We start from the raw sequence: 14,706 nt of genomic DNA on the forward strand, positions 1-14,706 counted from the left end.
ACGAACACACGTAGATTCACACACACCGAAGGTGTTTGGTGGTATGAAAACTTTTTTACCTTGCGCAGGAGACTGCAGATCCTTTCGATGTTTCTCAACCTCTCCCTCTGTCAGAAGGAAGAGAAAGGAGAAATTAGTGGAGTGGAACAGGAGTGGGGTGGAGCAGGATGCAGTGGGGTGGAGCGGGGTGAAGTGGGGTAGAGCGGGGTGCAGCAGGGTGGAGCGGGAACAGAGTGAGGGACGGTTGATGGGAATGAGGTGACAAGGAAATATACGGTGGAATGGAGAGGATGGGACAGTATAGGACCCCCACCCTGCCAAGTCTGTCCGCTGGGGGATTCAATCCCACCCCGACAGGTCTGTCCCCTGGGGAAAACACTCCCACCCCGACAGGTCTGTCCACCAGGGGATTCACTCCCACTCCGACAGGTCTGTCCGCTGGGGGATCCACTCCCATTACGACAGGTCTTTCCCCTGGGGGATTCACTTACACCCTGACAGGTCTGTTCACCAGGGGATTCACTCCCACCCCGACAGGTCTGTCTGCCAGAGGATTCATGTACAAGATTCATGCATGTATAAGTGGGAACAGTTACTGGTATCGGCTGTGCTAGTCTCCTTGGTGTGATAGGACCCCTGCCCCTCCCTTTGTCAGATGGGATCCCTTCCCCTCCCCTGGGTGTGATGGTACCCTCTTCCCTCTCCTGTGTATGATGGGACCCCCTCCCCTCCTCTGGTTGTGATGGGACCCTCTCCGCTACCCTGGGTTTTATAGGACCCCATCTCCTCCCTGGGTCTGATGGGATCCCTTCCCCTCTCCTGGGTGTGATGGGATCCTCTCTACTCTCATGGTGTGATGGGGCCCTCTCCACTTCCATAGGTGTGATGGGACCCACTCCCCTCCCTGGGACTGATTGCACCCCCTCCCCTCCCCTGGTATTCCCTCCCTGGTTCTGATTGGACCCCTTCCCCTCCCCTGGGAGTAATGGCACCCTTTCCCCTCGGATTTGATGGGACTCCTTCCCCTCCCCTGGGTGTGATGGGACCCCACCCACTCCTCCAGGTGTGGCGGGACCCCCTCCCTCAGATGTGAGACAGGACCCCCCCTCCCTTGGATGTGAGACGGGACCACCCTCCCCTCCCTCAGGTGAGGCGGGATCCCCTCCCCTCCCCTGGGCGTGTTAGACAGGGCTCTCTCTCCTCTCGTAGGTGAGTGAGATGGGACCCCCCCTTCTCCTCCAGGTGAGTGTGATGGGACCACCTCCCCTTTCCTGGCATCACAATTCCCCTTCCCTTTCCATTCCTTTCCATGGACCAGCCCCCTGTTCTCTCCCACTGGACATTCCCAATGGACTGGGTCTCCCACCTAAAACAGTGATGGAATAGAACCCCATCTTCCCCACCCACCCCGCACCCTCTCTCCCACCACTCTGACGGGAGAGCAGTGGGCAGAGAGGCACTCAGATAAACGGTGAAGGGCATCCTTACTGCTCGGATAGGATTACACTGGTCGATTGGGTTCTTGAAGTCAGTGCCGAGCTCATCAAAGGCGATGATCTGAAATGAAGAGAGGGCAGAGTGACAGGTGGGCAAGAGGGGCAGAAGGAAGTCATGGACTGAATGGCCTGCTTCAGTGCTGGTGAATTCATTGTAGTGGGTACATCAACATACATTCCCAGGAGCAATCAAACTGTGAACGACAGGTGGTTCTGACACTGGACTAGTTTCTGTATGTGTGTGTGTGTGTGTGTGTGCACAAGCATGTGTTTGTCTCGTGTGTGTTTGTGTGTGTATGTGTGTCTGTGTGTGAGAGTGTCTGTGTGTATGTCTGTGCCTGTGTGTGACTGTGAATGTGTGTGACTGTGAATGTGTGTCTGTGTGTGCATGTCTGTGTGTGTATCTGTGTTGTGTGTGTCTGTGTCTGTGTGAGAGTGTGGGTGTGCCTGTGAGTGTGTATGTGTGTGTGTCTGTAAGTGTTTGTTTCTGTGTGCATGTGTCTGTGTTGTGTGTGTGTGTGCCTGTGTGTGTTTGTGTGTGTGTCTGTGTGTATTTGTCTGTGTGCGTGTCTGTGTTGTGTGTGCCTGTGTGTGTTTGTGTGTATTTGTCTGTGTGCGTGTCTGTGTTGTGTGTGCGTGTCTGTATGTGTGAGTGTCTGTGTGTGTGTGTTTGTGTGTGTGTCTGTGTGTGGGTGGCATGAGTGTCCCACTCTAAGACACATTCCCCACGTACATTCCCTCCCAACCACCTGAAGACACAATCCCAGTAGATTAAACCCTGTACTCATTAGCACACCTCTCACATCCCCTGGGACCGCTGCCAGAGGCTCCATGTGCAGACGTTTGCCATGTTTGAGAACGCAGGCTCCATCTGCCTGAACACTCTCTGTAAATGATGAATGAATCATTGAATCACCTCATCATTCAACAATTTTTAACGCTGGTATTTATATCTTGCGTCTTGTGCAAATCATTCCCCAGAGCACAAATAAGATACCCTCTTCCAATCACCTCAAATCACCCGAGGGTCCGGGGGTGGCTTCAGAATTAGTGCAACATTTTGGCTGGGAATTGATTGGGTGATCAGGGATGTGAGCAACGACAAGATAGGCAAAGAGAAGGGGAGAACAGAGGCCATGTGGAGGGAGCTACACCCTGAGTCTGACCCCGAGAGTGCGTGATGGGAAGGTGTGGAGGGAGCTTCAATCTGTGTCTGACCCCAGGAGTGTGTGATGGGATGGTGCGGAGGGAGCTTCACTCTGTGTCTGACCCCGAGAGTGTGTGATGGGATGGTGCGGAGGGAGCTTCACTCTGTGTCTGACCCCGAGAGTGCGTGATGGGATGGTGCGGAGGGAGCTTCACTCTGTGTCTGACCCCGAGAGTGCGTGATGGGATGGTGCGGAGGGAGCTTCACTCTGTGTCTGACCCCGAGAGTGCGTGATGGGAAGGTGTGGAGGGAGTTACACCCTGAGTCTGACCCCGAGAGTGCGTGATGGGATGGTGCGGAGGGAGCTTCACTCTGTGTCTGACCCCAGGAGTGTGTGATGGGATGGTGCGGAGGGAGCTTCACTCTGTGTCTGACCCTGGGAGTGTGTGGTGGGAGGGTGCAGAGGGAGTTTCACCCACTGTTTGACCCTGACTTGTATTTTTCTACCCCTTCATGCGTTTTGTCGTCAGTCCTTACACCTGATGCTGCCTCCACTGAGTGTTCGGGACTAATGTGTAATTCCTTCCTCCACCAATCAAAGCTCTTCCTACTCATTACCTGGATACAAGACCTGCCAGTCACTGGAGGCCCTTCCCCTACCACACCCTCATCAAAACCTCATACTCTTTCAGCATCATTGTTTATAACTTTCACATCTTCAGTATATACAATTAATTCCCACATCTGAGGTGCTTTTTTATAATGATAATCTTTAAACTGTGATTTCATTGCATCATTGACCAGCGGACAGTCAGTCTTTATTGTCTGTTCAATATGTCGGGTTTTAAAGATCCTTGCATTTAATTCCAGCTGCTTTGTTCTTCCTGCATTTCCCTGATTCCTGTTTACACCCTCCTCGATCTTCTGTTTGTAATGTTAATTGTACCCAAGCACAACACGATACAGGCCTTTCTGCCCACGACATCTTCCTGTTATCCACCACACATTTGCACCGATCACAGATCCTATGCCCCAGACCAACCTTCCCAAAACCCTCACCGATTCTACCCCTCACTCGCAGAGAATTTCCAGGAACAAATGAACTGAGAAAGACTGTGAAACTGCCGGACTTGTGAAGGTGGGGAAGGGTGGGGGTGAGGGAGAAGATGCAGTCCCCCCTACACTAACTGTGACCCCTACACTAACCATGGCCCCTCTACACTAACTGTGTCCCCTCTGCACTAATCGTGTCCCCTCTACATTAACCGTCTCCTCCCTACATTAACAGTCTCCCCTCTACACTAACCATGCCCCCCTACACTAACCCTAACCCCTACAATAACCTTGTCCTCTACATTAACCTTGTCCCTCTCTACACTAACCGTCCCCTTCTACACTATCTGTATCCCTTACACTAACCGTACTCCCACTACACTAACCATATCCCCTCTACACAAATCGTGTCCACCTCTATACTAACCGTGAACCTACTACACTAACCATGTCCTAACTACACTGACTGTGCCACCTCTACACTAACCATTGCACAGCTACACTAACCATGACCCCCCTACATTAAACATTACCCCTTACACTAACCATGACCCCCTACACTAAACATGTCCCCTACACTATCCATGTCTACTCTACACTATGTCCCCATCTACACTAACCATGTCCCCCTCCAGTTACTGTGTTGCCTACACCTACAGTGTCCCACCTACACTAACTGTGTCCCCCTCTCCACTAACCATGTCCCCCTGCACTAAATGTGACCACAACACTAACCGTGTCCCCTCTACACTAACCATGTCTCCATACACTAACCATGTCCACCCTACACTAACCCTGTCCCCTATACTAATCGTGTCCCCATACACTAATCATGTCCCCTACACTAACTGTCTCCCCTCAACACTAACTGTGCCACCTCAACACTAACCGTAGCACAGCTACTCTAACCATGAACCCCCTACACTAAAATAACTCCCTACACTAACCGTGTCCCGCCTACACTAATCATGTCCCCCTCTACACTAACCGTGACCCCTCCACACTAACCGTTGTCCCCACTACACTAACTGTGACACCTCTACACTAACTGTTGCACAGCTATACTAACCGTGACCCCCTACACTAACCATGAACCCCTACACTAACCATGTCCCCTACACTAACCATGTCCCCTACACTAACCGTGTCCCCTACACTAACCGTGACCCCTTTCACCTCCCGTGACCCACCTTCACTAACCGTGTCCTCCTACACTAACCGTGTCCCCCCTACACTAACCCTGCCCCCTCTACATTAACTGTGTCCCCAACAATACCTTGTCCTCCACACTAACCGTGTCCCACTCTACACTAACCTGGGCCTGAATAAACTAACCGTGCCCACTCTACACTAACTGTGTCATCTACAATAACCTTGTCCTCAAAATTAACCGTGTACCCCTCTACACTAACCATGTACCTCTTCTACAGTAACTGAGCCCCTACACTAATCTTGTCCCCTACACTAACTGTGTCCCCCTACACGAACCATGTCCCCTACACTAATGCTGCCCCCTCTACTTTAAATATGTCCCCTACACTAACCTTGTCCTCTACATTAACCGCGTCACCCCTACACTAAACGTGCCACTCTCTATACTAACCGTGTCCTCCTTCTACACTAACCATGTCCCGTACATTAACTGTGTCCACTCTACACTAACCCTGTCCACTTCACTAACCGTGTCCCGTCTACACTAACCTTGTCCCCTCTACACTAACCATAATCCCTCTTCACTAACCATTGCACAGCTACACTAACCATGATCCCCCACATAAACCGTGACCCCCTTAACTAACCATGACCCCCCACACTAACAGTGTCCCCTACAGTAACCATGTCCCCTCTACACTGTGTCCCCTACATTAACCATGTCCCCTACACTACCTGTACCACCACTACACTGAGTCCTCTCTACACTGTGTCCCCCTCTACACTAACCATAAACCCTCTACACTAACCGTGCCACCTCTACACTAACCGTTGCACAGCTAAGCTAACCATGACCCCCTTACATAAACCGTGACCCCTTACACTAACTGTGACCCCCTACACTAACCATGTCCCCGCTACACTCTGTCCCCTACACTAACTGGGTCCCTGTACACTAACCGTGTCCACTCTACAATGTGTCCCCATCTACACTAACTATGCCCCCTTCACAGTTACTGTGTTCCCTACACTAACTGTGTACCCCTCTCCACTAAGCATGTCCCCCCTACACTAATCCTGCCCCCTCTACATTAACTGTGTCCCCAACAATACTGTGTCCTCTATACTGTGTCCCACTCTACACTAACCGTGCCCTCCCTACACTAACCGTGCCCACTCTACACTAACTGTGTCTCCAATACTAACCGTGTCCCCCTCTACACTAACCATAATCCCTCTACACTAACCGTGCCACCTCTACACTAACCATGACCACCTACATAAAACATGACCCCTTAACTAACCATGACCCCCAACGCTGACAGTGTCCCCACAGTAACCATGTCCCCTCTACACTGTGTCCCCTACATTAACCATGTCACCTACACTAACCGTACCACCACTACACTAACCGAGTCCCCTCTACACTAACTGTGTCCCCCTCTGCACTAACCATAAACCCTCTACACTAACCGTTGCAAAGCTAAGCTAACCATGACCCCCTTACTATAAACTGTGGCCCATTACACTAACCGTGACCCCCTACACTAACTATGTCCCCGTTACACTGTGTCCCCTACACTAACTGGGTCCTTGTACACTAACCGTGTCCACTCTACACTGTGTCCCCATCTAAACTAACCATGCCCCCTCCACAGTTACTGTGTTCCCTACACTAAAAGTCTCCCACCTACACTAACTGTGTTCCCCTCTCCACTAACCATGTCCCCCCTACACTAATTCTGCCCCCGCTACATTAACTGTGTCCCCTACAATACCTTGTCCTCTATACTAACCGTGTCCCACTCTACACTAACCGTACCATCCCTACACTAACCATGCCCACTCTACACTAACCGTGTCCCCTCTACACGAACCGTGTCCCCTTTCTACAGTAACTGTGCCCCTACACTAACCTTGTTCCCTACATTAACTGTACCTCCACTACACTAACCGTGTCCCCTACACTAACCGTGTCCCCTCTACACTAACCATGTCCCCCTTTACACTAACCGTGACCCCCCACACTAGCTGTGCACAGCTACACTAACTGTGACCCCCCTCTCTAACCGTACCATCAGTACTCTAACCGTGCCCCCTACACTAAACATGTCCCCTCTACACTATCCATGTTCCCGTACACTATCCATGTCCCCTATACTAACCATGTCCCCTTCACTATCTGTGTCCCGTACACTAACTGACTCCCCTCTACACAAACCGTGTCCCATCTACACTAATTTTGTCCCCTACAATTACTTTTTCCTCTACAGTAACCATGTCCCCTCTACACTAACCGTGTCCCCTACACTAACTGTGTCCCCTACACTAACCATACCATCTCTACTCTAAACATGTCCCCATTCACTAACTGTGTCCCCTACACTAATCGTGCCTCCTCTACATTACCTGTGTCCCCTACACTAACCTTGTCCTCTACATTAACCATGTCCCCCCTACGCTAACCGTGACCCTCCTACACTAACCATGACCCTCTACACTAACCATGTCCCCCTACACTAACCATTGCCCTTCTACATTAACTGTGTTCCCTACATTATCCTTGTCTTCTACACTAACCATGTCCCACTCTACTCTCACCGTGCCCGCCCTACACTAACCATGCCCACTCTAAATTAACTGTGTACCCTACAATAACTTTGATCTCTACACTAATTGTGTACCCTTCTACACTACCCGTGTCCCCCTTCTACACTAACTGTGTCCCCTACTACACTAACCATGTCCCCATTAACTTTTCATATACCCTCTACACTAATCGTTGCCCCACTTCACTAACCATGACCCCTCTACACTAACTGTGTCCCCCCTTCACTAACTGTGTCCCCCTACACTAACCGTGCCCCCTTTATATTAACTGTGTCCCCTACAATAACCTTCTCCTCCATACTATCCATGCATTCCCTACACTAACAGTGCCCACTCTACACAAACCGTGTCCCCCCTACACTAATTGTGTCCCCTACAATAACATTGTCCTTTGCAGCAACCATGTCCCCTGTACAATAACCGGGTCCGCCTTCAACACTGTGTCCGCTACACTAACCGTACCACCAGTACACTAACCATGTCCCCTACACTAACTGTGTCCCCCTACACGAATCGTACCATCTCTACACTAAACATGTGCCCATTCATTAACTGTGTCCCCTACACTAACCGTGCCCCCTCTACATTGACTGTGTCACCTACAATAACCTTGTCCCCTACACTAACCGTACCACCACAACACTAACCGTGACACCTACACTAACCATGTCCCCCACTACTTTTACCGTGTCCCTCTCTACATTAACCGTGTCCCCCTTCTACACTAACCGTGTTCCCTCTACACTAACCATGTTCACCCTTCACTAGCCGTGTCCCCTAAACTTACTCCGCTCCACACTAAACATGCCCCTGTTCACTAACCGTGCCCCCGAGACTAATCATGCCCCCTCTACACTGTGTCCCCTACACTAACCGTGTCCCCACAACACTGTGTCCCCTACACTAACCGTGTCCCCCTTCACAAACTGTACCACCACAACACTAAACGTGTCCCCACTTCAGTAAACGTGTCCCCTACAGTAACTGTGTTCCCCCTACATTAACTATGTCCCCTCTACACTGTGTCACCTACACTAACCGTTGTCGCCGTAAATTGACTGTGTCCCCCCCTGCACTAGCTGAACTACCACTACACCAACCATGTTCCCTTCACTAACCATGTACCCCCTTCACTAACCATGACCCCTACACTAACCATTTCCCCCTCTACATTAACCCTGTACCCCTTCTACACTAAGTGTGACCCCTACACTAACTGTGACCCTAACATTAACCATGTTCCCTTTACACTATCCATGTCTCCGTACACTATCTGTGTCACTAATCATGTCCCCCTCTGCACTAACCATGCCACCTCTACACTAACCGTTGCACTGCTACACAAACCATGTCCCTCTACACTGTGTCCCCTACACTAACCGTGTCCCACTACACTAACTGTACCACCAGTACACTAATCGTCCCCTCTTCACTAACCGTGACCCCCTTACACTAACCGTCCCCTACTCTAACCATGTCCCCTACACTAACCGTGTCCCCTCTGCACTAACCTTGTCCCCTTCTACACTAACTGTGTTCTCTACACTAATCGTGTCCCCCTCTACACAAACCGTGACCCCTCTTCACTAACCATGTCCCGCCTACACTAATCATTGCCCTTCTACATTAATGGTCCCCTTTAATAACTTTGTCTTCTACACTAACCGTGCCCACTCTAAATTAACTGTGTCCCCTACAATAACCTTGTCCTCTACACTAACAGTGTACCCCTCTACACTAACAGTGTACCCCTCTACACTAACCATGTCTCCGTACACTAACCATGTCCACCCTTCATTAACCATGTCCTCTACACTGTCTCATCTCTACACTAACCGTGCCCCCTCTACATTAACCGTGTCCCCTACACTATCCGTACCACCACTACACTAACCGTGTCCCCTACACTAACCGTGTCCCGCCTACACCAACTGTGTCCCCTACAATAACCTTGTGGTCTACACTAACCGTGCTCCCTCTACACTAAATGTGTCCCCTACAATAACTTTGTCATCTACACTAACCGTATCCCCTTCTACACTAACTGTGTCCCCGATACTAACCATAGCCCCACTACACTAACCGTGTCCCCTTCTACACTAACCGTATGCCCTCTACACTAATCATGTCCCCCTCTGCACTAACCATGCCACCTCTACACTAACCGTTGCACTGCTACACTAACCATGACCTCCCTACATTAACCATGACCCCCTACACAAACCATGTCCCTCTAAACTGTGTCCCTTACACTAACCGTGTCCCACTACACTAACTGTACCACCAGTACACTAATCGTCCCCTCTTCACTAACCGTGACCCCCTTACACTAACCGTCCCCTACTCTAACTGTTTCCCCTACACTAACCGTGTCCCCTACACTAACCGTGTCCCCTCTGCACTAACCTTGTCCCCTTCTACACTAACTGTGTTCTCTACACTAATCGTGTCCCCCTCTACACAAACCGTGACCCCTCTTCACTAACCATGTCCCACCTACACTAATCATTGCCCTTCTACATTAATGGTCCCCTTTAATAACTTTGTCTTCTACACTAACCGTGCCCACTCTAAATTAACTGTGTCCCCTACAATAACCTTGTCCTCTACACTAAGTGTACCCCTCTACACTAACCATGATCCCCCTACACCAACCATGTCTCCATACACTAACCTTGTCCACCCTTCATTAACCGTGTCCCCTACACTAACTGTCTCATCTCTACACTAACTGTGCCCCCCTACACTAAACATGTCCCCTCTACTCTAACCATGTCCCCTCCACTAACCGTGACGCCAACACTAACCGTGACGCCAACACTAACCGTGTCCCCTCTACATTAACCATGTCCCTCCCTGCACTAACCGTGTCCTCATATACTAATCGTGTCCCCTCTACACAAATTATGTCCCCCTCTACACTAACCGTGACCCAACTACAGTAACCGTGCCACCTCTACACTAACTGTTGCACAGCTACACTAACCATCACCCCCTACACCATCCGTGTCCCATCTACACCAACCGTGCCCCCTCTACATTAACTGTGTCCCCTACAATAACTTTGTCCTCTACATGAACCGTATCCCCTTCTACACTAACTGTGTCCCCTATGCTAACCATACCCCCACTACACTAACCGTGTCCCCCTTCTACACTAACTGTAAGGCCTCTACACTAATCATGACCCCTCTACACTAACCATGCCACCTCTACACTAACTGTTGCACAGCTACACTAACCATTACACCCCTACATTAACCGTGACCCCCTACACTAACCATGTCCCGTACACAAGCCATGTCCCTCCACTGTGACACCTACACTAACCATGTCCCCATACATTAACCGTCCCCCTACTCTAACCGTGTCCCCTACACTAACCATGTCCCCTCTACACTAACCGTACCCCCAGTACACTAACCGTGTACCCCTCTACACTAACCGTGAACCCTCTACACTAACCATGCCACCTCTACAGTAACTGTTACACAGCTACACTAACCATGACCCCCCCCTACATTAACTGAGACCCCCTACACTAACCGTGTCCCCGTACACTAACAGTGTCCCTCTACACTAACTGTCCCACTGCTACACTGAGCGTGTCCCCCTACACTAACTGTGTCCCCCCTACACTAACTGTACCCCCCTCTACACTAACTGTACCCTCCTCTTACTGTCCTCTAGTTCATGTCTCCCCTCACCCCAGAGGGAAGAGCCTGCCTGCATTAACTCTGTCTGTACCCCAGTTAATTTTGTATTTTCTCATTTAAATCTGCCCTCATTCTCCGCAGCTCCAGGGAATAAAGTCTTAATCTGTTGAAACTTTCCCTGTAGATAAACCCTCCCAAATGCTGGAGGAACTCAGCTGGTCTTTTCAGCGTCTATTGGGAGACAAAGATATTTACCAACGTTTCGGGCCTGAGCCCTTCTTCAAGGAACAATCAGAAAAGTCAGAAGCAGGTTATATCAGAAAGTATCCGATTTCAAACAACGGAGAAGCGTCCAGATCAACAACTGGATGTGATCAGTGATGAAGTTGGATTTATCACGTGTGCAAAAGCAGACGGGGAATGGAGAGACCACGAGGGGTGGGGGAGGTGGGTTGAACGAAAACTCTTCTTCTTTGACTTGGCTTCGTGGACGAAGATTTATGGAGGGGGGTAAATGTCCACGTCAGCTGCAGGCTCGTTTGTGGCTGACAAGTCCGATGCGGGACAGGCAGACATGGTTGTAGCAGTTGCTGGGGAATATTGGTTGGTTGGGGTTGGGTGTTGGGTTTTTCCCACGTGGAAGATGAAGTGTTTTTCCTCTAGACAGTGAAGTTGCAGACATCAGGATGCTCGTCACCGACTACAGTCCAGCATTTAACATCATCAAACCCTCCAAACTGGTCAGCAAACTTCCAGCCCTGGGTGTTAACACCCCGCTGTGTGGTTGGATCCTGGATTTCCTCACCTCCAGACCACAGTCAGTGAGGATCAATGAAAACATCTCCTCCACTGTCCCCGTTAGTCCCAAAGCACCACAGGGCTGTGTTCGTAGCCCCCTGGAAGGGAAAACCAGAGGTGGATGATCCACTGATCATCGGGGGATCAGAGGGGGAGGACATTTACGTTCTTGGGAGTCACTGTCTTGGACCCAACACACCAGTGGTATCGTGAAGAAAGCCTGTCAGCACCTCGACTTCCTCAGGAGGTTTGGTGCAACACTGGAAACCCTGGCAAATTTCTAGAGGTGCGGTGGAAAGTGCGCTGACCGGCTGCATCACAGTCTGGTACAGGCGACGCTGATGCCCCTGAATGTAAAGCCCTGCATAAGGTAGTGGACATGGCCCAGGACATAACAGGCAAATCCCTCCCCACCGTCAAGAACATCTACAGTGAACACTGCCTTCGGAGAGCAGCAGCAAAAATCAATGATCTACACCACCCAGCCCACACTCTGTTCTCGCTGCTGCCATCAGGAAAGAGGTGTCGGGGCCACAAGATTCACACGACCAGGTTCGGGCACGGACGCTACCCCTCCACCATCAAACTCCTCAACGACAAACTCAATCAGGGACTCGTTTAAGGACTCTGTCTTGTGTACTTCATTGATTTTGTCTCTGTATTGCACAGTCGGTTTATATTCATTATCTATTTCCAGTTCTTTATTTGTTTACATGTTTACATAATGTACAGTTTATTTTTTTCACTTCCAATTAATGGTCATTCTGCCGCACCCGCAGAAGGAATCTCAAGGTTGTATGTGATGTTATGTGTGTATGCTGACAAGAAATTTGAAATCTGAATGTACGGGCGGTCTCAGTCTGGTGGTACATGAGACCACAGACAGACATGTCAGCAATGAAATGGGAAGGAGAATTGAATTGGGTGGCCACTGGGAGATCCACACTATTGCGGCAGACAGAGCTGAGGTGTTTAATAAAGTGATTTCCCAGTCTGCATCCGGTGTCTCCCTTGTAAAGAAAACCACAGCGGGAGAGACCGGATGCAATGGATGCAGCAGATTCACAAGTGGAAGGACTGTTTGTGGCCCCAAATGGTGGTGAGAGAAGGAGGTGTGGGCACAGATCACAAGACCAAGGAACAACAGTAGGCCACTTGGCCGATCGAGTCTGTTCCATAAATGTACACTAAGTGACTCTACACGAGTTCCAATTTCTGGCCTTTTCCCCATATTCCTTGATGCCCTCACTAATGAGATTGTCTATTTCTTGTTTAAATACTCCTAGTGATCTGGCTTCCACTGCTGTATGTGGCAGCAAGTTCCACAGATCTATGACCCTCTGGCTAAAGATGTTCTTTCTAATCTCTGTTTTATATGGATAGCCTCTAATTTTCTAATTGTCCTCGATTCACCCACCAAAGGAAACATCTTACCCACATCCACCCTATCTAAACCTTTCAAAATACGAAAATATGAGATCTCCTCTCATTCTCCTATACTCCAATGAATACAACCCAAGAGCTGCTAAACGCTCCTTGTACGTTAGCCCATTCACTCCAGGAATCATCCTAGTAAATCTCCTCTGCACTCTCTCCAACAACATCACATCCTTTCTAAGATAGGGGGGCCAAAACTGCACACAGTTCTCCAAATGGGGTCTCACCAGTGCCCCATAGAGCCTCATTAACACCTCTTTACTCTTGAAATGAATGCCAACACAGCATTCGCTTTCTTCACTACCAATTTCACCTGGTCATTGACTTTTAGGTTTCCCTTCATGAGGATTGGTGGGGAGGGAGGAGTGGACAAGGGAGTCATGGAGGGGGCGGTCCCTGCAGAAGGTGGAGAGGGGAAGATGTGTCTGGTGGTGGGATCATGTAGTAGGTGCCAGAAATGGCAGAGGAGGATGTGTTGGATGTGGATGCTGGTGAGGTGGTTGGTTGAGGATGAGAGGAATCCTGTCCTTGTGCGTAGGGGTGGAGGGGGCCAGTGCAGATGTGCGGGTAATGGAGGATATGCGGGTGAGGAACGAATTGATGGTGGTGGAGGGAATGGCACGTGGTGTGAAGAAGGAGGACATTTCTGATGATCTGGCATGGACGTCCTCATCCTGGGGACAGATGCGACGGAGACGGAGGAGTTGAGAGAATGGAATGGAATCCTTCCAGGGGACAGGGTGGGAAGAGGTGTAGTCAAGGAAGCTGTGGGGCTTGGTGCGTTTGTTGTAGATGCCTGTCGAGAGTTTATCGAGTGTATGGAGACGGAGAGATCAAGGAAAGGGAGAGTGTTGCTAGAGATGGACCAAGTGAATTTGAGGTCGGGGTGGAAGTTGGCAGCAAAGTGGATGAAGTCAATGGGCTCATCATGGGTGCAAAGTAGTCATCGATGTAGCAGGGGAAGAGTTGAGGGGTCTTGCCTGTGGCATCTTGTACCATGGTTTGCTCTATGTAGCCAACATAAAGGCAGGCATAGCCAGGGCCCATAAGGGTCCCCATGGCAACCCTTTCACTGGAGAAAGTGGGATGGGTCAAAGGAGATATTGTTGAGGGTGAGGACAAGTTCTGCCAGTCGGAGGAGGATGGTGGTGGAGGGGTCTGCTTGGGTCTATTGTCCAGACAGAAACAAGGGGCTCTGAGGCCTGGGATATGGGGAATGGAGGTGTATAGGGATTGGATGGTAAAGATGAGGTGATCGAGTTCAGGGAACTGCGAGTTGTTGAAGTGATGGAGGGTGTGTGAAGTGTCCCGGATTGGGTGGGGACTGGAGGGGGATAAAACAGAGTTGAGGTAAGAG

The 14,706-nt window shown here is 50.2% G+C and overlaps 1 protein-coding gene across 1 annotated transcript in view; it reads right to left on the minus strand.

The window, feature by feature from the left end:
• The window catches only part of LOC138742027 (uncharacterized), a 37,048-nt gene that overhangs the window by 8,722 nt on the left and 13,620 nt on the right, over nucleotides 1–14,706 (minus strand). The window contains exons 5-6 of the mRNA XM_069896219.1: nucleotides 1,489–1,557; nucleotides 60–107 (exon numbers count right to left, since the gene is read on the minus strand). Of these exons, the coding sequence (XP_069752320.1) occupies nucleotides 60–107; nucleotides 1,489–1,557 (117 nt within the window). The remainder of the gene's footprint in view (nucleotides 1–59; nucleotides 108–1,488; nucleotides 1,558–14,706) is intronic.

The sequence above is a fragment of the Narcine bancroftii genome, chromosome 8 (assembly GCF_036971445.1).
Source record: "Narcine bancroftii isolate sNarBan1 chromosome 8, sNarBan1.hap1, whole genome shotgun sequence".
NCBI classification, from domain to species: domain Eukaryota; kingdom Metazoa; phylum Chordata; class Chondrichthyes; order Torpediniformes; family Narcinidae; genus Narcine; species Narcine bancroftii.